The sequence below is a fragment of the Triticum aestivum genome, chromosome 7D, assembly GCF_018294505.1.
Source record: "Triticum aestivum cultivar Chinese Spring chromosome 7D, IWGSC CS RefSeq v2.1, whole genome shotgun sequence".
Taxonomy (NCBI): domain Eukaryota; kingdom Viridiplantae; phylum Streptophyta; class Magnoliopsida; order Poales; family Poaceae; genus Triticum; species Triticum aestivum.
The window spans coordinates 507,892,041-507,914,489 of NC_057814.1; the positions used below are offsets into that span (position 1 = coordinate 507,892,041).

The following is a 22,449-nucleotide window of genomic DNA, read 5'->3' on the forward strand; positions in this document are numbered from 1 at the left end:
TATTCATGTAAACAGAACAACAATTATTCTAACTTAAATGAATAACCGTATTGCAATAAACATGATCAAATCATATTCATGCTCAACGCAAACACCAAATAACACTTATTTAGGTTCAACACTAATCCCGAAAGTATAGGGAGTGTGCGATGATGATCATATCAATCTTGGAACTACTTCCAACACACATCGTCACTTCGCCCTTAACTAGTTTCTGTTCATTCTGCAACTCCCGTTTCGAGTTACTACTCTTAGCAACTGAACCAGTATCAAATACCAAGAGGTTGCTGCGAACACTAGTAAAATACACATCAATAATCTGTATATCAAATATACCATTGTTCACTTTGCCATCCTTCTTATCCGCCAAATACTTGGGGCAGTTCCGCTTCCAGTGACCAGTCCCTTTGCAGTAGAAGCACTTAGTCTCAGGCTTAGGTCCAGACTTGGGCTTCTTCACTTGAGTAGCAACTTGCTTGTCGTTCTTCTTGAAGTTTCCCTTTGCCCTTTTCTTGAAGCTAGTAGTTTTGTCAACCGTCAACACTTGATGCTTTTCTTGATTTCTACCTTCGTCGATTTCAGCATCACGAAGAGCATGGGAATCGTTTCCGTTATCCCTTGCATATTATAGTTCATCACGAAGTTCTAGTAACTTGGTGATAGTGACTAGAGAACTTTGTCAATTACTATCTTATCTGGAAGATTAACTCCCACTTGATTCAAGCAATTGTAGTACCCAGACAATCTGAGCATATGCTTACTGATTGAGCTATTCTCCTCCATCTTTTAGGCAAAGTACTGTCAGAGGTCTCATACCTCTCGACACGGGCATGAGTCTGAAATACTAATTTCAACTCTTGGAACATCTTATATGCTCCATGACGTTTCAAAAACGTCTTTGAAGCCCCGATTCTAAGCCGTAAAGCATGGTACACTAAACTATCAAGTAGTCATCATATCGAGCTTTCTAAACGTTCATAACGTCTGCATTTGCTCCTGCAATCGGTCTGTCACCTAGCGGTGCATTAAGGACATAATTCTTTTGTGCAGCAATGAGGATAATCCTCAGATCACGGATCCAATCCGCATCATTTCTACTAACATCTTTCAATTTAGTTTTCTCTAGGAACATATCAAAAATAAAACAGGGGAGCTAAACGCGAGCTATTGATCTACACATAGATATGCTAATACTACCAAGACTAAGTTCATGATAAATTAAAGTTCAATTAATCATATTACTTCAGAATTCCCACTTAGATAGATATCCCTCTAATCATCTAAGTGATCACGTGACCCAAATCAACTAAACCATGTACGATCATCACGTGAGATGGGGTAGTTTTCAATGGTGAACATCACTATGTTGATCATATCTACTATATGATTCACGCTCGACCTTTCGGTCTCACTGTTCCGAGGCCATATCTGCATATGCTAGGCTCGTCAAGTTTAACCTGAGTATTCCGCGTGTGCAAAACTGGCTTGCACCCGTTGTAGATGAACGTTTATCACACCCGATCATCACGTGGTGTCTCGGCACGACGAACTTTGGCAACGGTGCATACTCAGGAAGAACACTTTTATCTTGAAATTTAGTGAGAGATCATCTTATAATGCTACCGTCAAACAAAGCAAAATAAGATGCATAAAAGATAAACATCACATGCAATCAATATAAGTGATATGATATGGCCATCATCATCTTGTGCTTGTGATCTCCATCTCCGAAGCACCGTCATGATCACCATCGTCACCGGCGCGACACCTTGATCTCCATCGTAGCATCGTTGTCGACTCGCCAACTATTGCTTCTACGACTATCGCTACCGCTTAGTGATAAAGTAAAGCATTACAGGGCGATTGCATTGCATACAATAAAGCGACAACCATATGGCTCCTGCCAGTTGCCGATAACTCGGTTACAAAACATGATCATCTCATACAATAAAATATAGCATCATGTCTTGACCATATCACATCACAACATGCCCTGCAAAAACAAGTTAGACGTCCTCTACTTTGTTGTTGCAAGTTTTACGTGGCTGCTACGGGCTGAGCAAGAACCATTTTTACCTACGCATCAAAACCACAACGATAGTTTGTCAAGTTAGTGCTGTTTTAACCTTCTCAAGGACCGGGCGTAGCCACACTCAGTTCAACTAAAGTTGGAGAAACTGACAGCCGCCAGCCACCTGTGTGCAAAGCACGTCGGTAGAACCAGTCTCGCGTAAGCGTACGCGTAATGTCGGTCCGGACCGCTTCCTCCAACAATACCGCCGAACCAAAGTATGACATGCTGGTAAGCAGTATGACTTGTATCGCCCACAACTCACTTGTGTTCTACTCGTGCATATAACATCTACGCATAAAACCAGGCTCGGATGCCACTGTTGGGGAACGTAGTAATTTCAAAAAAATCCTACGCACATGCAAGATCATGGTGATGCATAGCAACGAGAGGGGAGAGTGTGTCCACGTACCCTCATAGACCGAAAGCAGAAGCGTTAGCACAACGCGGTTGATGTAGTCGTACGTCTTCACGATCCGACCGATCAAGTACCGAACGCACGGCACCTCCGAGTTCAGCACACGTTCAACTCGATGACGTCCCTCGAACTCCGATCCAGCCGAGCTTTGAGGGAGAGTTCCGTCAGCACGACGGCGTGGTGACGATGATGATGTTCTACTGACGCAGGGCTTCGCCTAAGCACCGCTACGATATGACCGAGGTGGATTATGGTGGAGGGGGGCACTGCACACGGCTAAGAGATCCAAGGGATCAATTGTTGTGTCTCTAGGGGGTGCCTCCCTCCCGTATATAAAGGAGTGGAGGAGGGGGAGGGGCCGGCCACCCTTGGCGCGCCCCATGAGGAGTCCTTCTTCCACCGGGAGTAGGACTCCCCCCCCCTTCCATGTTGGAGTAGGAGAGGAGAGGGAAGGAGAGAGAGGGGGAAAGGAAAGGGGGGGCGCCGCCCCCCTCCTTGTCCAATTCGGACTTGGGGGGGAAGGGCGTGCGGCTGCCCCTTGGCCGCCTCTCCTCTTCCACCACTTGGGCCCATGAGGCCCAATAACCTCCGGGGGGGTTCCGGTAACCCCCCGGTACTCCGGTATTTATCCGATAACCCCCGGAACCATTCCGGTGTCCGAATATAGTCGTCCAATATATCAATCTTCATGTCTCGACCATTTCGAGACTCCTTGTCATGTCCGTGATCACATCCGGGACTCCAAACTACCTTCGGTACATCAAAATATATAAACTCATAATATAATCGTCATCGAACTTTAAGCGCGCGGACCCTACGGGTTCGAGAACTATGTAGACATGACCGAGACACGTCTCCGGTCAATAACCAATAGCTGAACCTAGATGCTCATATTGGCTCCCACATATTCTACGAAGATCTTTATCGGTCAAACCGCATAACTACATACGTTGTTCCCTTTGTCATCGGTATGTTACTTGCCCGAGATTCGATCGTCGGTATCTCAATACCTAGCTCAATCTCATTACCGGCAAGTCTCTTTACTCGTTCTGTAATACATCATCCTGCAACTAACTCATTAGTTGCAATGCTTGCAAGGTTTAAGTGATGTGCATTACCGAGTGGGCCCAGAGATACCTCTCCGACAATCGGAGTGACACATCCTAATCTCGAAATACGCCAACCCAACAAGTACCTTCGGAGACACCTGTAGAGCACCTTTATAATCACCCAGTTACGTTGTGACGTTTGGTAGCACACAAAGTGTTCCTCCGGTAAACGGGAGTTGCATAATCTCATAGTCATAGGAACATGTATAAGTCATGAAGAAAACAATAGCAACATACTAAACGATCAAGTGCTAAGCTAACGGAATTGGTCAAGTCAATCACATCATTCTCCTAATGATGTGACCCCGTTAATCAAATGACAAATCTTTGTCCATGGCTAGGAAACATAACCATCTTTGATCAACGAGCTAGTCAAGTAGAGGCATACTAGTGACACTCAGTTTGTCTATGTATTCACACATGTATCATGTTTCCGGTTAATACAATTCTAGCATGAATAATAAACATTTATCATGAAATAAGGAAATAAATAATAATAACTTTATTATTGCCTCTAGGGCATATTTCCTTCACCTAGAGCCTATCTCAAATTTCAGTAGAAATTTGGCTGGGTATAAACGGGAATTACCCGGGGTCTGCTAAATTGGAGCTCACATATAAGGCATTCACGAGTAAAGTGGGTTACGGGTACAGGTAATGCTATCATATCCCATCCTCGTCTTACCTGTCGGGTAAGGTATTTGAGCCAACAGCTTCTCATGTGCATTTAAACTAGTTCATTCATGTCTCCTAATAGAGTAATTACCCATGTAGGGATGGCAATGGGTACCCATTACCCACGTACTGTGCGTAAAAACCCTATTAGGGTAAAGGGTATGAGATAAAATGTTATCCATAGGTATATAGATAGGAAAATCTCAAACCCATCGGGTAGAACGGGTAGGGATATGGGATCACATAACTCATACCCGCGTACCCATGTACCCTTATAAAATCTAACAAATATGGATAAATTACCTCTACACTTTTGTCGTGAGTTTGTCAACTTAGAATTTATTACTATGTGCTACTACTTATGCCTATATGTTGATGTTTTGATGTGTCGCTGTTTAAAAGAAAGTGTTGATTTTTATAGAATGTGTTGTTGTTTTGGATGTGTTGTTGTTCATTAGTATGTATTTGTGTTATTATGTGTTGTTGTTTATAAAACATGATTGTTTGTTGTTTATAATTATGTGATGCTCAAATTAATGTTATTCAAACATGAATATTTTTACCCGCGGGTACCCATTTACTCTGTCGGGTGACGGGTATGAAAATAATTGTACCTATTAATGGGTATGTGTACGGGTGATGGGTAAGCTCAAACGAGACGGTTAAGGGTATGGGATGGCTCCACATATACCCAAACCCTGCGGGTCTTATCCCTATGCCCATGGCATGCGGGTAAGGACTAATCATTGCCGAAATATGTTGAATAACGGCGACTACGAACATGGGTCTACATGTTGTGTACGTCCCGGTGCACCCCTGACCTGCCACATCCCACTCCTAAGTCTAGTCCAGCAATAACTTACACCAGTGAAGGCATCTCGCTGTATATATAAGCACACCGATGCGGTTAGCTCAACATATGCCCCATTTGTACACAGCTTCACGGCAGTCCCAGCAGTGGTTAAGAGACGATCAATGCTGATCCAACAGACGAACTGCAGCAAGCCTCGTCGGCGAGGTCGCCGGCGTGTGCGCAGCAGCGGTGGTGGTGTCCGGCTGGGCTTGCTGCTCCGGCTGCGCGTGCGGCTGTCCGGAATCGTCGGCCTGCTCGTCAGGAGCATGGAGGAGCTCAGATGCTACCCTGGCCGTGGCAAGACCAGCTGCTCGACGTCGAGAGCGCGCAGGCCGGCGTTGTCCCTTGGCGGTAGCTGCCGTCGCCGTCCGGCGCCGGCAGAGAGGAATCAGAGCTCCTTCTACAACGAGGCCATAGCAGACTGCTTGGAGTTCATCAAGAGCAGATCCACCTACCTGCCTGCGAAGGATGATAAGATTGTCAGTTTGAATTAGTTTGATTGTGTAGTCTTTCTTTATGGTGAAGTTTCTGCTCCTGGAATTGGTTTTATCACTTTTGGGGGAGAATTTAATTAGTCTTTTCTTAGTGTTCTACGTATGTTTACATGATGATTAGTTCTCAAAACAAAAACAAAATTGTTGGCACCCATCAAAATTTAATCAAGGTTAGGCGCCCTAGTTCAAAAAGGAAAAACAATCAAGTTTAAGTGTGAATGTGTGATTCTGCTTCGTCTTCTTTTGTTCTTGAAAATCAATCAACTTGACCAATCATCTTTCTTCTTCTTTTCTATGGTCATGTTCGCTTTCTAACAGCGGCGCTGCACTGACATCACAAAAATTCATTTCTATCTCTCGAGAAAGATATTTGTAAGTTTCGGTGCTTAAAAATGTATATCTAAAAAATCACGAAATGACCGTGGGCAAACACAAATGTAAAATTAATTTGTTTTCGGAAATAACGACACCTAAAAAATACCTAGTTGCATATATTGAAGTTTGCACATATATTATTTAGAAAATATGTGAACATTTTAAAAAACACATGAACACTTTTTAAAAAGTACATGATCTTCTTTCTAAAATATTAGAGCAATTGTATAATTATGAATAAATGCACCAAAGCTTTTTTAATTTCATGGAAATTTTAAAAAAAATGTTTGAACACTTTTCTAAAGTACACAAACATTTTAGAAAGATGTGAACAATATTTAATTACCTGAATATTTTTAAATACGTGAACATCCTTTTTTTATTATATGAAGCGAATGATTTTCTTATTGCATGAATATATTTTTAAATATCCGAACACTTTTTATTAATAATTAAATGTCACGGCGATTTCGCGGCAATACTCATGATTTGGGGATTTTGTGAAGCAAGGCGCATGAGGAGGATCTAGTTACGGGATTCACAAGAGTGATTTACCTAGGTTCGGGTCCTCCGTCTTAGAGGTAATACCCTACTGCCGACCGTTTTGATCAAGTCTCCTATGATGATTCAAAAGTGTCTGAATCTATGAATATCAACATGTGTATCTACCCACATGCTTTTTGCCCGCTCAAGGGCGCCCTAGCCCCACCTTATATAGGGCTGAGGAGGCTGAGTAGTACAAAGACCGAGTCGACCATGTAGCTGTAACTGAGTATCTGGTGTTGGGGAACGTAGTAATTTCAAAAAAATTCCTACGCACACGCAAGATCATGGTGATGCATAGCAACGAGAGGGGAGAGTGTTGTCCACGTACCCTCGTAGACCGAAAGCGGAAGCGTTAGCACAACGCGGTTGATGTAGTCGTACGTCTTCACGATCCGACCGATCAAGTACCGAACGCACGGCACCTCCGAGTTCAGCACACGTTCAGCCCGATGACGTCCCTCGAACTCCGATCCAGCCGAGTGTTGAGGGAGAGTTTCGTTAGCACGATGGTGTGGTGACGATGATGATGTTCTACCGACGCAGGGCTTCGCCTAAGCACCGCTACAGTATTATCGAGGTGGACTATGGTGGAGGGGGGCACCGCACACGGCTAAAAGATCAAATGATCAATTGTTGTGTCTCTAGGGTGCCCCCTGCCCCCGTATATAAAGGAGCAAGGGGGGAGGTGCGGCCGGCCAGGAGGGGGGCGCCAGGAGGAGTCCTACTCCCACCGGGAGTAGGACTCCCTCCCTTTCCTTGTTGGATTAGGAGAAGAGGGGGAAAGAGGTGGAGGAGAAGAAGGAAAGGGGGGGCGCCGCCCCCCTCTCCTTGTCCTATTCGGACTAGGGGGAGGGGCGCGCGGCCCTTGCCCTGGCCGCCTCTCCTCTTCTCCACTAAGGCCCACTATGGCCCATTAATCCCCGGGGGGTTCCGGTAACCCCTCCGGTACTCCGGTAAAATCCCGATTTCACCCGGAACACTTCCGATATCCAAATATAGGCTTCCAATATATTAATCTTCATGTCTCGACCATTTCGAGACTCCTCGTCATGTCCGTGATCACATCCGGGACTCCGAACAATCTTCGTACATCAAAACATATAAACTCATAATATAACTGTCATCGAAACGTTAAGCGTGCGGACCCTACGGGTTCGAGAACTATGTAGACATGACCGAGACACGTCTCCGGTCAATAACCAATAGCGGAACCTGGATGCTCATATTGGCTCCCACATATTCTACGAAGATCTTTATCGGTCAGACCGCATAACAACATACGTTGTTCCCTTTGTCATCGGTATGTTACTTGCCCGAGATTCGATCGTCGGTATCTCAATACCTAGTTCAATCTCGTTACCGGCAAGTCTCTTTACTCGTTCCGTAGTACATCATCCCGCAACTAACTCATTAGTTGCAATGCTTGCAAGGCTTAAGTGATGTGCATTACCGAGTGGGCCCAGAGATACCTCTCCGACAATCGGAGTGACAAATCCTAATCTCGAAATACGCCAACCCAACAAGTACCTTTGGAGACACCTGTAGAGCACCTTTATAATCACCCAGTTACGTTGTGACGTTTGGTAGCACACAAAGTGTTCCTCCGGTAAACGGGAGTTGCATAATCTCATAGTCATAGGAACATGTATAAGTCATGAAGAAAGCAATAGCAACATACTATACGATCGAGTGCTAAGCTAACGGAATGGGTCAAGTCAATCACATCATTCTCCTAATGATGTGATCCCGTTAATCAAATGACAACCCATGTCAATGGCTAGGAAACATAACCATCTTTGATCAACGAGCTAGTCAAGTAGAGGCATACTAGTGACACTCTGTTTGTCTATGTATTCACACAAGTATTACGTTTCCGGTTAATACAATTCTAGCATGAATAATAAACATTTATCATGATATAAGGAAATAAATAATAACTTTATTATTGCCTCTAGGGCATATTTCCTTCAGTCTCCCACTTGCACTAGAGTCAATAATCTAGATTACACAGTAATGATTCTAACACCCATGGAGCCTTGGTGCTGATCATGTTTTGCTCGTGGAAGAGGCTTAGTCAACGGGTCTGCAACATTCAGATCCGTATGTATCTTGCAAATTTCTATGTCTCCCACCTGGACTAAATCCCGGATGGAATTGAAGCGTCTCTTGATGTGCTTGGTTCTCTTGTGAAATCTGGATTCCTTCGCCAAGGCAATTGCACCAGTATTGTCACAAAAGATTTTCATTGGACCCGATGCACTAGGTATGACACCTAGGTCGGATATGAACTCCTTCATCCAGACTCCTTCATTTGCTGCTTCCGAAGCAGCTATGTACTCCGCTTCACACGTAGATCCCGCCACGACGCTTTGTTTAGAACTGCACCAACTGACAGCTCCACCGTTCAATGTAAACACGTATCCGGTTTGCGATTTAGAATCGTCCGGATCAGTGTCAAAGCTTGCATCAACGTAACCATTTACGATGAGCTCTTTGTCACCTCCATAAACGAGAAACATATCCTTAGTCCTTTTCAGGTATTTCAGGATGTTCTTGACCGCTGTCCAGTGATCCACTCCTGGATTACTTTGGTACCTCCCTGCTAGACTTATAGCAAGGCACACACCAGGTCTGGTACACGACATTGCATACATGATAGAGCCTATGGCTGAAGCATAGGGAACATCTTTCATTTTCTCTCTATCTTCTGCAGTGGTCGGGCATTGAGTCTTACTCAACTTCACACCTTGTAACACAGGCAAGAACCCTTTCTTTGCTTGATCCATTTTGAACTTCTTCAAAACTTTGTCAAGGTATGTGCTTTGTGAAAGTCCAATTAAGCGTCTTGATCTATCTCTATAGATCTTGATGCCCAATATATAAGCAGCTTCACCGAGGTCTTTCATTGAAAAACTCTTATTCAAGTATCCCTTTATGCTATCCAGAAATTCTATATCATTTCCAATCAGCAATATGTCATCCACATATAATATTAGAAATGCTACAGAGCTCCCACTCACTTTCTTGTAAATACAGGCTTCTCCAAAAGTCTGTACAAAACCAAATGCTTTGATCACACTATCAAAGCGTTTATTCCAACTCCGAGAGGCTTGCACCAGTCCATAAATGGATCGCTGGAGCTTGCACACTTTGTTAGCTCCCTTTGGATCGACAAAACCTTCCGGTTGCATCATATACAACTCTTCTTCCAGAAATCCATTCAGGAATGCAGTTTTGACATCCATTTGCCAAATTTCATAATCATAAAATGCGGCAATTGCTAACATGATTCGGACAGACTTAAGCATCGCTACGGGTGAGAAGGTCTCATCGTAGTCAATCCCTTGAACTTGTCGAAAACCTTTCGCAACAAGTCGAGCTTTATAGACAGTAACATTACCGTCAGCGTCAGTCTTCTTCTTGAAGATCCATTTATTTTCAATGGCTTGCCGATCATCGGGCAAGTCAACCAAAGTCCACACTTTGTTCTCATACATGGATCCCATCTCAGATTTCATGGCCTCAAGCCATTTTGCGGAATCTGGGCTCACCATCGCTTCTTCATAGTTCGTAGGTTCGTCATGGTCTAGTAACATAACCTCCAGAACAGGATTACCGTACCACTCTGGTGCGGATCTTACTCTGGTTGACCTACGAGGTTCAGTAACAACTTGATCTGAAGTTCCATGATCATCATCATTAACTTCCTCACTAATTGGTGTAGGCGTCACAGGAACCGGTTTCTGTGATGAACTACTTTCCAATAAGGGAGCAGGTACAGTTACCTCATCAAGTTCTACTTTCCTCCCACTCACTTCTTTCGAGAGAAACTCCTTCTCTAGAAAGGATCCATTCTTAGCAACGAATGTCTTGCCTTCGGATCTGTGATAGAAGGTGTACCCAACAGTCTCCTTTGGGTATCCTATGAAGACACATTTCTCCGATTTGGGTTCGAGCTTATCAGGTTGAAGCTTTTTCACATAAGCATCGCAGCCCCAAACTTTAAGAAACGACAACTTTGGTTTCTTGCCAAACCACAGTTCATAAGGCGTCGTCTCAACGGATTTCGATGGTGCCCTATTTAACGTGAATGCAGCCGTCTCTAAAGCATAACCCCAAAACGATAGCGGTAAATCAGTAAGAGACATCATAGATCGCACCATATCTAGTAAAGTACGATTACGACGTTCGGACACACCATTTCGCTGTGGTGTTCCGGGTGGCGTGAGTTGCGAAACTATTCCGCATTGTTTCAAATGTAGACCAAACTCGTAACTCAAATATTCTCCTCCACGATCAGATCGTAGAAACTTTATTTTCTTGTTACGATGATTTTCAACTTCACTCTGAAATTCTTTGAACTTTTCAAATGTTTCAGACTTATGTTTCATTAAGTAGATATACCCATATCTGCTCAAATCATCTGTGAAGGTGAGAAAATAACGATATCCGCCACGAGCCTCAACATTCATCGGACCACATACATCTGTATGTATGATTTCCAACAAATCTGTTGCTCTCTCCATAGTACCGGAGAACGGCGTTTTAGTCATCTTGCCCATGAGGCACGGTTCGCAAGTACCAAGTGATTCATAATCAAGTGGTTCCAAAAGTCCATCAGTATGGAGTTTCTTCATGCGCTTTACACCGATATGACCTAAACGGCAGTGCCACAAATAAGTTGCACTATCATTATCAACTCTGCATCTTTTGGCTTCAACATTATGAATATGTGTATTACTACTATCGAGATTCATCAAAAATAGACCACTCTTTAAGGGTGCATGACCATAAAAGATATTACTCATATAAATAGAACAACCATTATTCTCTGATTTAAATGAATAACCGTCTCGCATCAAACAAGATCCAGATATAATGTTCATGCTCAACGCTGGCACCAAATAACAATTATTTAGGTCTAATACTAATCCCGAAGGTAGATGTAGAGGTAGCGTGCCGACGGCGATCACATCAACTTTGGAACCATTTCCCACGCGCATCGTCACCTCGTCCTTAGCCAGTGTCCGCTTAATCTGTAGTCCCTGTTTCGAGTTGCAAATATTAGCAACAGAACCAGTATCAAATACCCAGGTGCTACTGCGAGCTCTGGTAAGGTACACATCAATAACATGTATATCACATATACCTTTGTTCACCTTGCCATCCTTCTTATCCGCCAAATACTTGGGGCAGTTCCGCTTCCAGTGACCAGTCTGCTTGCAGTAGAAGCACTCAGTCTCAGGCTTAGGTCCAGACTTGGGTTTCTTCTCTTGAGCAGCAACTTGCTTGCTGTTCTTCTTGAAGTTCCCCTTCTTCTTCCCTTTGCCCTTTTTCTTGAAACTGGTGGTCTTATTGACCATCAACACTTGATGCTCCTTCTTGATTTCTACCTCCGCAGCCTTTAGCATTGCGAAGAGCTCGGGAATCGTCTTATCCATCCCTTGCATGTTATAGTTCATCACGAAGCTCTTGTAGCTTGGTGGCAGTGATTGAAGAATTCTGTCAATGATGCTATCATTCGGAAGATTAACTCCCAGTTGAATCAAGTGATTGTTATACCCAGACATTCTGAGTATATGCTCACTGACAGAACTATTCTCTTCCATCTTGCAGCTGTAGAACTGATTGGAGACTTCATATCTCTCAATCCAGGCATTTGCTTGAAATATTAACTTCAACTCCTGGAACATCTCATATGCTCCATGACGTTCAAAACATCGTTGAAGTCCCGGTTCTAAGCCGTAAAGCATGGCACACCGAACTATCGAGTAGTCATCAGCTTTCCTTTGCCAGACGTTCTTAACGTCGTCAGTTGCATATGCAGCAGGCCTGGCACCCAGCGGTGCTTCCAGGACGTAATTCTTCTATGCAGCAATGACGATAATCCTCAAGTTACGGACCCAGTCCGTGTAATTGCTACCATCATCTTTCAACTTTTCTTTCTCAAGGAACGCATTAAAATTTAATGGAACAACAGCACGGGCCATCTATCTACAATCAACATAGACAAGCAAGATACTATCAGGTACTAAGTTCATGATAAATTTAAGTTCAATTAATCATATTACTTAAGAACTCCCACTTAGATAGACATCTCTCTAATCCTCTAAGTGATCACGTGATCCAAATCAACTAAACCATAACCGATCATCACGTGAAATGGAGTAGTTTTCAATGGTGAACATCACTATGTTGATCATATCTACTATATGATTCACGCTCGACCTTTCGGTCTCAGTGTTCCGAGGCCATATCTGCATATGCTAGGCTCGTCAAGTTTAACCTGAGTATTCTGCGTGTGCAAAACTGGCTTGCACCCGTTGTAGATGGACGTAGAGCTTATCACACCCGATCATCACGTGGTGTCTGGGCACGGCGAACTTTGGCAATGGTGCATACTCAGGGAGAACACTTTTATCTTGAAATTTAGTGAGAGACCATCTTATAATGCTACCGTCAATCAAAGCAAGATAAGATGCATAAAAGATAAACATCACATGCAATCAATATAAGTGATATGATATGGCCATCATCATCTTGTGCTTGTGATCTCCATCTCCGAAGCACCGTCATGATCACCATCGTCACCGATGCGACACCTTGATCCCCATCGTAACATCGTTGTCGTATCGCCAATCTTATGCTTCTACGACTATCGCTACCGCTTAGTGATAAAGTAAAGCATTACAGGGCGATTGCATTGCATACAATAAAGCGACAACCATATGGCTCCTGCCAGTTGCCGATAACTCGGTTACAAAACATGATCATCTCATACAATAAAATTTAGCATCATGTCTTGACCATATCACATCACAACATGCCCTGCAAAAACAAGTTAGACGTCCTCTAATTTGTTGTTGCAAATTTTACGTGGCTGATACGGGCTTAGCAAGAACCGTTCTTACCTACGCATCAAAACCACAACGATAATTTGTCAAGTTGGTGTTGTTTTAACCTTCGCAAGGACCGGGCGTAGCCACACTCGGTTCAACTAAAGTTGGAGAAACTGACACCCGCCAGCCACCTGTGTGCAAAGCACGTCGGTAGAACCAGTCTCGCGTAAGCGTACGGTAATGTCAGTCCGGGCCGCTTCATCCAACAATACCGCCGAACCAAAGTGTGACATGCTGGTAAGCAGTATGACTTGTATCGCCCACAACTCACTTGTGTTCTACTCGTGCATATAACATCAACGCATAAAACCTGGCTCTGATACCACTGTTGGGGAACGTAGTAATTTCAAAGAAATTCCTACGCACATGCAAGATCATGGTGATGCATAGCAACGAGAGGGGAGAGTGTTGTCCACGTACCCTCGTAGACCGAAAGCGGAAGCGTTAGCACAACGTGGTTGATGTAGTCGTACGTCTTCACGATCCGACTGATCAAGTACCGAACGCACGGCACCTCCGAGTTCAGCACACGTTCAGCCCGATGACGTCCCTCGAACTCCGATCCAGCCGAGTGTTGAGGGAGAGTTTCGTCAGCACGACGGCGTGGTGACGATGATGATGTTCTACTGACGCAGGGCTTCTCCTAAGCACCGCTACAGTATTATCGAGGTGGACTATGGTGGAGGGGGGCACCGCACACGGCTAAAAGATCAAACGATCAATTGTTGTGTCTCTAGGGTGCCCTCCTGCCCCCGTATATAAAGGAGCAAGGGGGGAGGTGCGACCGGCCAGGAGGGGGCGCGCCAGGAGGAGTCCTACTCCCACCGGGAGTAGAACTCCCTCCCTTTTCCTTGTTGGATTAGGAGAAGAGGGGGAAAGAGGTGGAGGAGAAGAAGGAAAGGGGGGCGCCGCCCCCCTCTCCTTGTCCTATCCGGACTAGGGGGAGGGGCGCGCGGCCCTTGCCCTGGCCGCCTCTCCTCTTCTCCACTAAGGCCCACTATGGCCCATTAACCCCCGGGGGGTTTCGGTAACCCCTCCGGTACTCCGGTAAAATCCTGATTTCACCCGGAACACTTCCGATATCCAAATATAGGCTTTCAATATATCAATCTTCATGTCTCGACCATTTCAAGACTCCTCGTCATGTCCGTGATCACATCCGGGACTCCGAACAATCTTCGGTACATCAAAACATATAAACTCATAATATAACTGTCATCGAAACGTTAAGCGTGCGGACCGTACGGGTTCGAGAACTATGTAGACATGACCGAGACACGTCTCCGGTCAATAACCAATAGCGGAACCTGGATGCTCATATTGGCTCACACATATTCTACGAAGATCTTTATCGGTCAGACCGCATAACAACATACGTTGTTCCCTTTGTCATCGGTATGTTACTTGCCCGAGATTCGATCGTCGGTATCTCAATACCTAGTTCAATCTCGTTACTGGCAAGTCTCTTTACTCGTTCCGTAGTACATCATCCCGCAACTAACTCATTAGTTGCAATGCTTGCAAGGCTTAAGTGATGTGCATTACTGAGTGGGCCTAGAGATACCTCTCCGACAATCGGAGTGACAAATCCTAATCTCGAAATACGCCAACCCAACAAGTACCTTTGGAGACACCTGTAGAGCACCTTTATAATCACCCAGTTACGTTGTGACATTTGGTAGCACACAAAGTGTTCCTCCGGTAAACGGGAGTTGCATAATCTCATAGTCATAGGAACATGTATAAGTCATGAAGAAAGCAATAGCAACATACTATACGATCGAGTGCTAAGCTAACGGAATGGGTCAAGTCAATCACATCATTCTCCTAATGATGTGATCCCGTTAATCAAATGACAACCCATGTCAATGGCTAGGAAACATAACCATCTTTGATCAATGAGCTAGTCAAGTAGAGGCATACTAGTGACACTTTGTTTGTCTATGTATTCACACAAGTATTACGTTTCTGGTTAATACAATTCTAGGATGAATAATAAACATTTATCATGATATAAGGAAATAAATAATAACTTTATTATTGCCTCTAGGGCATATTTCCTTCATCTGGATCGGAAGGCAGCGATGTCACGACGTTGTCCCCTTCATTAAGGTGTTGTCTTGGCTGCTCGCGGCGTCCATGGTGATGGATTTCGAGTTGTTGGTTGCCGTGCTTGGTGTGGCGCTTCTCCGACGATGTCTGCTTGGTGTGATGCTAACCCGTGCTTGGTTAGCATGGGTTGAGGATTGATCTAGGACCACCGTGAAGATGTCGGTGTGGCGCCGATGCCGCATCTCCGACGCCCTCTTCAAGTTGGGGGTGCCCGAGTCCCTGTGCGCCGCCGTCGTCATGGCCGGCAAGGGCAATGGAAGCTAGGGGCAGACAGACCGTGGCGGCATCGACGGCTGACGCAGCCCTGCGCCAGGGAAAAGTCGACCAGTTGCGCCGCAAGCGCCATGCGATGACCGATCAAGGCTGCCGCGGCCTTACCTGCCCTTCCGCGACCCCTACGACTTCGACTCCGACTGGAGCGGTGACATCAACGGACCGGATAATGACGGAGGTGCCACCAGCCAACCCCGCCATGCGTACGAGTTCATCGTCCGGGACCTGATGTAGTTTAGTCTAGATTTTTTAAATTTTTAGTTGAACAGACGAATATGTCCGGTTTATTTAAATATATCAAATTTTTAGGCCGGTTTGCAATAAGTTCGTTTGGTTTGCATGAATTTAGATGTTTGATTCAATTTTTGTTTTAAATGCGGGTGTGCATTTTGGACATACGATTGGATAACCAGCTATTGTACCGGTCTACCGGACGCGTCTGCCGAAAGATAGAGTTTGAGGGACGCCGCGAGCCCGCGATGTAAGGCCAACTCCACCGCGCGACCCTATCCTGTCCGCCCCCGTCCATTTGGGGTAAAAGGGACAAACGAGACGGCCCAGCGCGCGGACGCAAACGGACTTTTGTCCGCTTTGTGTCCGCTTTCGACCCATCCCCGGCCCAAGTTTGCGCCGGTTTTGGGGTGAAACGGACAGCACGCGGACGGGCGGGACGCGCGCACTTGTCCTCCCCTGGCCCGCCTGTCGGTGGGAGAAACCAACCCCCCCCACGCCCATTTGGCGCCATTTCCCCAAACCCTCCCACGTCCCTCCCGCCGCCCCCTCTCTCCCCCGTCCATGGCCGACGCCCCGCCAAGTTCCGGCGGCCTGGCCGTCGACCCGCCCACAAAGGTGAAGAAGAAGGCGCCAAGGAAGCCGCGGTCGGAGTGCACGCCGGAGGAGATCGCCAAGTTGGACGCGGAATTGGCGAAGAGGAGGGAAAGGAGAGCGGTCGTCAAGGTCAATGCCGCCAGGGCCAAGTTCGCCGCCCAGCGCGATGAGATGGAGGCCGCGCAGCGCAAGGCCGCGGCCGACAAGAAGGAGGACCTCGTCAACAAAGCGCACGCCATCCTCATGCTTGGCATGGGCCATCCGGCCGGGTTCCCTGCAGCTGCCGTTGGCCTGGCTAGCACAGGCTCGTCGGTCGCCCGGCCTCCGCACTGCCAGTCGCGGACCGCGCCCATGTCGCTCGGCTTTCCTCCGCCAAGGCACGACGGCCAGACCCGTTTCTCGGGGTCGCCGGACGTGGGCTTGTTCGCGCCGTCCACACCGCGCCCCACGGCCGTCATCAACCTCAACGTCACGCCTGAGTCCAGCAGCGGCGGCCGTTCGTCCGTCGAGATGCAAAGAAAGCAGGCACGGGCACCATGCCGGCCCCCCGCGTCTTGTTTGACGGAATGCCAACCCCAACGCCAACGGTCGACGACCCCTTCTACAACCAGTACATGGAGGACGTGATCTACGAGGGTGGGCATGGCCGTGCCTACGACCCCGAGGAGACCCAAATTCAGGATGGCCGCGCCCAGTACGTCCCTGATGAAGAGGCCGACGACCGTGCTGACTACGACCATGGTGACTCGTGGCATGAAGACGATGACATCTATGTCGAAGGTGATGGTGATGAAGAAGAAGGCAATGACGTTGATATTAGTGGCGAGCCATTGTTCATCGACGAGCTCACCCAAAGAGTGGAAGCACAAAAGAAGAGGAAGAGCATTCGCACGGGTTCACATACACAAGATGAGGACAAGTTGATTTGCCAAGCTTGGATGGAGATTAGCCAAGATCCGAGGACCGGCGCGCAACAAAAGGGCATTGTTTTTTGGACGAGAGTCCACAAAACATTCCATGAAAGGAAAATGTTTGAGCCCTACCAAATTACAAGCAACCGTGGCATCGGCTCGATTCAAAGAGATGGTTGTTCATCCAACAAGAGTGCAATAAGTATTGCACCGCATTTGAGAGCGTTGAAGCACGACCCGTGAGTGGTCTCGGCGTTGGGGACATGGTATGCTCTCCTCTTCCTAGCCCTTTCCTTGCTACGGCCATGAGGCTTCGGCCGTGTATATGTTTGCATGTTCACTTGTTGTTGACCATGTGGTGTAGGCATTTCAATCTTTGGAGGCATTCAAGGCCCGGCACAATGACAAGCCATTCACTCTTACGCATTGTTGGACGATCATCAACAATTGCCCTAAGTTCAAGGACCAATACCGTGAACTACAAAGGAAGAGAGGCAAGAAGACGGCCTCGCCGGAGGTGGAGATGGCGAGGGGCCGAGGGGCAAGACCAACTCCAAGGTTGACGACATACGTGATGCCTCATCCATGGCCTTGCATGAGACTTTGCATGGCATGATGTCCCAAAAGGATGTGAGGGACGAGAAAAAGCGGCAAAGCAAGGACGAGCAAATGAAGCAATACCTAGACCTTCAAAGACAGAAGCTTGAGATGGAGGAGGCGGCCAAGCGGAGGAAGATCGACATGGAGGAGGCGGCCCGGCAAAGGCAACTCGACATGGAGGAGGCGGCCCGGCAAAGGCAGCTCGACATCGAGGCCGACAACGTCAAGGCCAGGCAGAGGCAGCTCGACATCGAGGCCACCAATGCCGCCACCAAAGCGAAGGAGGTGGCCCTTGCGATCATGAGCGTGGACTTGTCGAAGATGAGCGAGAAGACGAGGGCCTGGTTCGAGGCCAGGCAGAAGGAGATGTTGGACGCCGAAGGCCTGAACTAGGTCGTCCGATCGGCGTGGCCGTTCTTTTTTGGAGGCTGGTATGGGTGCCGCCCGCCCGCTGGGCCGCTGGCAATGTGCCGGCGAAAAAACATTCATTTTGGTGGCCGGCTGTGTTGCCGGCGAGGACAACTATTCATTTTGGAGGCTGGTTGTGTTGCCGGCCCCTGGCTGATGCCGGCGATGGACGTGTAGGCCGCTGACTCTGTTGCCGGCGTGATGAACCGGGGCCGCTGGCCTGAACTAGGGCTTGGCATTTGAAACGTTGCTTTTGGTTTTTTAAATAGACGCGGACAGGATGAGGCAAATGGATGCGGCCGCGCGCTGGACGCATGGCCACCGTATAACAGGACACGCTCGGACACGACCCCAAATCCCTACCTAAATGGACAGAATGCGAATAAAACGGATGTCGGTTTGGAGTCGCACGTGGAGTTGGCCTAAAAAGACTCTTCTTCTTCGCTCCCCACTCCTCTCCCAATCCCTACTGGCGCCAAGGCCCTCGACATTTCAAAATCGAGCTCCGCCCATGGCCAAGAGCCCCAAGGCGACCACCAGCCGGCGGCCCACCAGAAAACGGCGGGCCTCCCCCGCTGCCGTGCCGTCCTCGGCGGACATCGAGGACCTGGCGCCGTCGGGTGTCCTGGCCGGGCCCACCTCGGCGGCGCCCGCGCTGCGCTCGGGGTTGCTCCGGTGGTATGACGCGCACCGGCGCGACCTTCCGTGGCGATTCTCCGCGGCGCCGGGGCGCGAGGGCAGAGAGAAGAGGGCGTATGCGGTGTGGGTGTCGGAGGTGATGCTGCAGCAGACGAGGGTGCCCGTCGTCATCGATTACTACTCCCGGTGGATGGCGCGGTGGCCCACCGTGGAGACCCTCGCCGCCGCCACGCAAGAGGTAGAGGGAAACGTGCTCACATCCTGCGTACGGAAGATTCAATCTTTGATGCATATTTTGCGGGTGGAGATCGAATGGTTGATTCGGGGTTCCTTGTTGCAGGAGGTGAACGAGATGTGGGCCGGTCTTGGGTACTACCGGAGGGCGCGGTTTCTTCTGGAGGTGAGATTTGGAGGCTGTTACGCGTAGAACCCTTGGAAAGGGTTGCCCATTGTAGCACTGTTCAGTAGTTTCTGCAACTTTCATAGTGCCCATGTCCTGTTTGACGTTTTGCTTGGGAGGGCTTGGAAGTTGATTCGGTTTCTTGTTTTCCCTTCAAATAAGGGAGGTTCTAGTGCTAGCTCATGAGGGTTGTTGCATTACGGCTATTGGCCAGTGCCAAGTTGTCAGCTCATCGGATAATGTTTTGGGTAGTTCAGAAGGATTATATTGTTGACATGGGTATTCAGTAATTGAGCCTTTTTCTTCTGATTTACATTTCATCTTATAAATTATCTTCAGTGGAATCCTCAACAAAAAATTATCTTCATTGCTTTTTAGTCATAGAGCATTGCTGCATAGTGGATTAAGGATATGATGTGTTTCTATTTTTGGGGAAGTAGGGAGCGAAGCAGATTGCAGAAAAGGGGGAATTCCCTAGCACAGCATCAACACTTCGTCAGGTTCGCGGCATTGGGGATTACACAGCAGGCGCCATTGCCTCCATAGCCTTCAGTGAGGTTGTCAACCATATAGCTCGTCTTTAAATAAGAATCTTCCTGCTTTTTTTGTGCATATTCAAATGATTTTGCTTGATTTACGTACTGTAGGTCACCCCACTTGTGGATGGAAATGTTGTACGTGTTATCAGCAGACTTTTTGCAATTGCCGATAACCCAAAAGAATCCTCAACAGTAAAGAGATTTTGGTAAGTAGCACGATCCTCTTTGATCCCTTGGAGAGCAATGGAAGAGTCGATCGTGGTAGTAATTTTTTACGTTGTCATATATTTGCAATGATGCTTAACATTTAGTGTGAATAAGCATCAGTATGGTAATTTATCTGTTTTTATTTATTTTCCGCATCAAACAACTAATCGGCTTAGTACTGAGCTATACCCTCAATTAATATTACCAATTGCTGACGTATCAATTTATAAGCTTGTTTCATGGCTGCCAATCTCCGCCGAACTTAAGTGCAAGCTGTATCCTCTTTTGGTTCCATATTGATACTGATCCTGCTGCAACCATTTTCTCCCCCACCATATATCTAATTTGGGGCTTGAAAGCCTTATACTGATACGGTAATACCTGTGGGCACTATCGCTGGATTATAGGGAGCTTGCTGGTCAACTGGTCGATCCATCAAGACCAGGAGACTTCAACCAAGCAATGATGGAACTAGGAGCAACATTGTGCAGCAAGACCAAGCCTGATTGCTCCCAGTGCCCTGTCTCTAGCCACTGCCAAGCGCTTGCGCTTTCCCATGAAAATCCATTGGTTGGAGTTACAGACTACCCACGGGTGGTTCCCAAAGCTAAACCACGTCGTGATTTCGCTGCTGTTTGTGTTGTTCAAATTGCACAAGGCTTGGAGCAAGAGACGGCAGCCGGCAAATGTAATTTCTTTCTCTTGATAAAGAGGCCAGAAGAGGGCCTGCTTGCAGGGCTCTGGGAGTTCCCATCAGTTCTTGTTGACGAACGTAAGACCGACCCGCTAAACAGGAGAAAAGAGATGGATAGGTATTTGAAGCAATTGGTTGACATAGATGTTGAACAGGAATCCAATCTGATCCTCAGGGAGGATGTTGGTCAGCATGTTCACATTTTCTCCCACATTCGCTTGACGATGCATGTGGAGCTGATGGTTCTCAAGATCAAAGGTGGGTCATGTGCTGCCCTCACTAGCAGTTGGCTTCTAATGTTGCAGCCTAATTAATTCTTCTATTGTAGGTGATGTGGGTCAAGCATGCAACAAGGGACAAGATAGCACGAAACTGAAACTCGTCGATGAAAGTTCAATCGATTCCATGGGCTTGACATCGGGAATTCGGAAGGTAATTGCAGTTCAAATATCTGGAGTGTCAAAATTTCCCGAGTTTGTTCAGAACTGTAAATAACATGGATGCTTTCACTTCAGGTGTACAATATGGTGAAGGCTTTCAAGGAGAAAAAACTATTGGAGCAAAGCCAAATGCCCACGACGAAAAGGAGCAGACGTCAAAAGCAGTAACATTACTGGTTAAATGACTTGTAAGATTATTTTGTATGTACTATCTGGGTTGCTGACTCAGCACATCAGCGAACTGTTGCTAGAAAGGCCGTTCAAATTTCCAGCATTCCTTCTGAAAACTTATCCCTTGAGTTTTTATGTTCTGCTGTTACCTCGAGGTAGATTCCTCTTCTGAAGAGGTTTTGTTTGGTCATTAAACGGCCTTTTACACTACCCCTAATCATCAAATCCATTTGCAAGAAAAGTTCTAGGCATTATATTTTTCCAGGAGAATTGATGTATTTAGCATTGTTCGCAACTGTATCAGTTTATCACCACGGATAAATAGAGGAAGCTGGTATCATCATGCAACCCTGTTTCTGTACTTTGTTGTCTGGCTTCGGAAAATGTGCTCCAACTGAAACACCACGAACCAGCAGTTGACTTCTTTAGGATTGAGTCTCGAGGCAGACAGTACCATTCAGGCAGCTCAGATCGTACCATTCCGTCAGCTCAAACCGTGCCCGGACCAGCACAACAAGGTTTGCACATATCTTGATTCTGAATCGGACTGTGTTAATGTTGACTGAGAGTTATTTTTTCTGGAAAGCACTCACTCTATTACATGTTGACCCGAAGTATAAAGCACTTCAAACATACATTGAATTACATCAAGCTTCATGGACCACCGAATGACCAATGATATCGTTAGAACGAGCCACCAACGCATCGTTGTCATCGCTCCTAGATCGGAACAGGTATGGGCTTGTTGATGACAGCGGGGAAGGTGTCGTGCGCATGCCCTTAAGAA

The 22,449-nt window shown here is 46.8% G+C and overlaps 1 protein-coding gene across 1 annotated transcript; it reads left to right on the forward strand.

Moving 5' to 3' along the window:
* Positions 1-18,991: 18,991 nt before the first annotated feature.
* On the forward strand, positions 18,992-21,762 carry LOC123169207 (adenine DNA glycosylase). Its single transcript, XM_044587047.1, has 7 exons — positions 18,992-19,449; positions 19,552-19,611; positions 20,052-20,168; positions 20,259-20,356; positions 20,765-21,309; positions 21,380-21,483; positions 21,567-21,762. Exons 1-7 carry the CDS (start codon positions 19,084-19,086, stop codon positions 21,657-21,659), a joined length of 1,383 nt encoding a protein of 460 aa, XP_044442982.1. The 5' UTR covers positions 18,992-19,083; the 3' UTR covers positions 21,660-21,762.
* Positions 21,763-22,449: the final 687 nt, after the last annotated feature.

Excerpts from the sequence above, each read along its gene's own strand:
- LOC123169207 (XM_044587047.1), top strand. The coding sequence starts at position 19,084 with ATGGCCAAGAGCCCCAAGGCGACCACCAGCCGGCGGCCCACCAGAAAA. Across the intron at positions 20,169-20,258 it reads CCTCCATAGCCTTCAGTGAG|GTCACCCCACTTGTGGATGG; the intron begins GTTGTCAACCAT and ends TACGTACTGTAG. Across the intron at positions 21,484-21,566 it reads TGACATCGGGAATTCGGAAG|GTGTACAATATGGTGAAGGC; the intron begins GTAATTGCAGTT and ends CTTTCACTTCAG.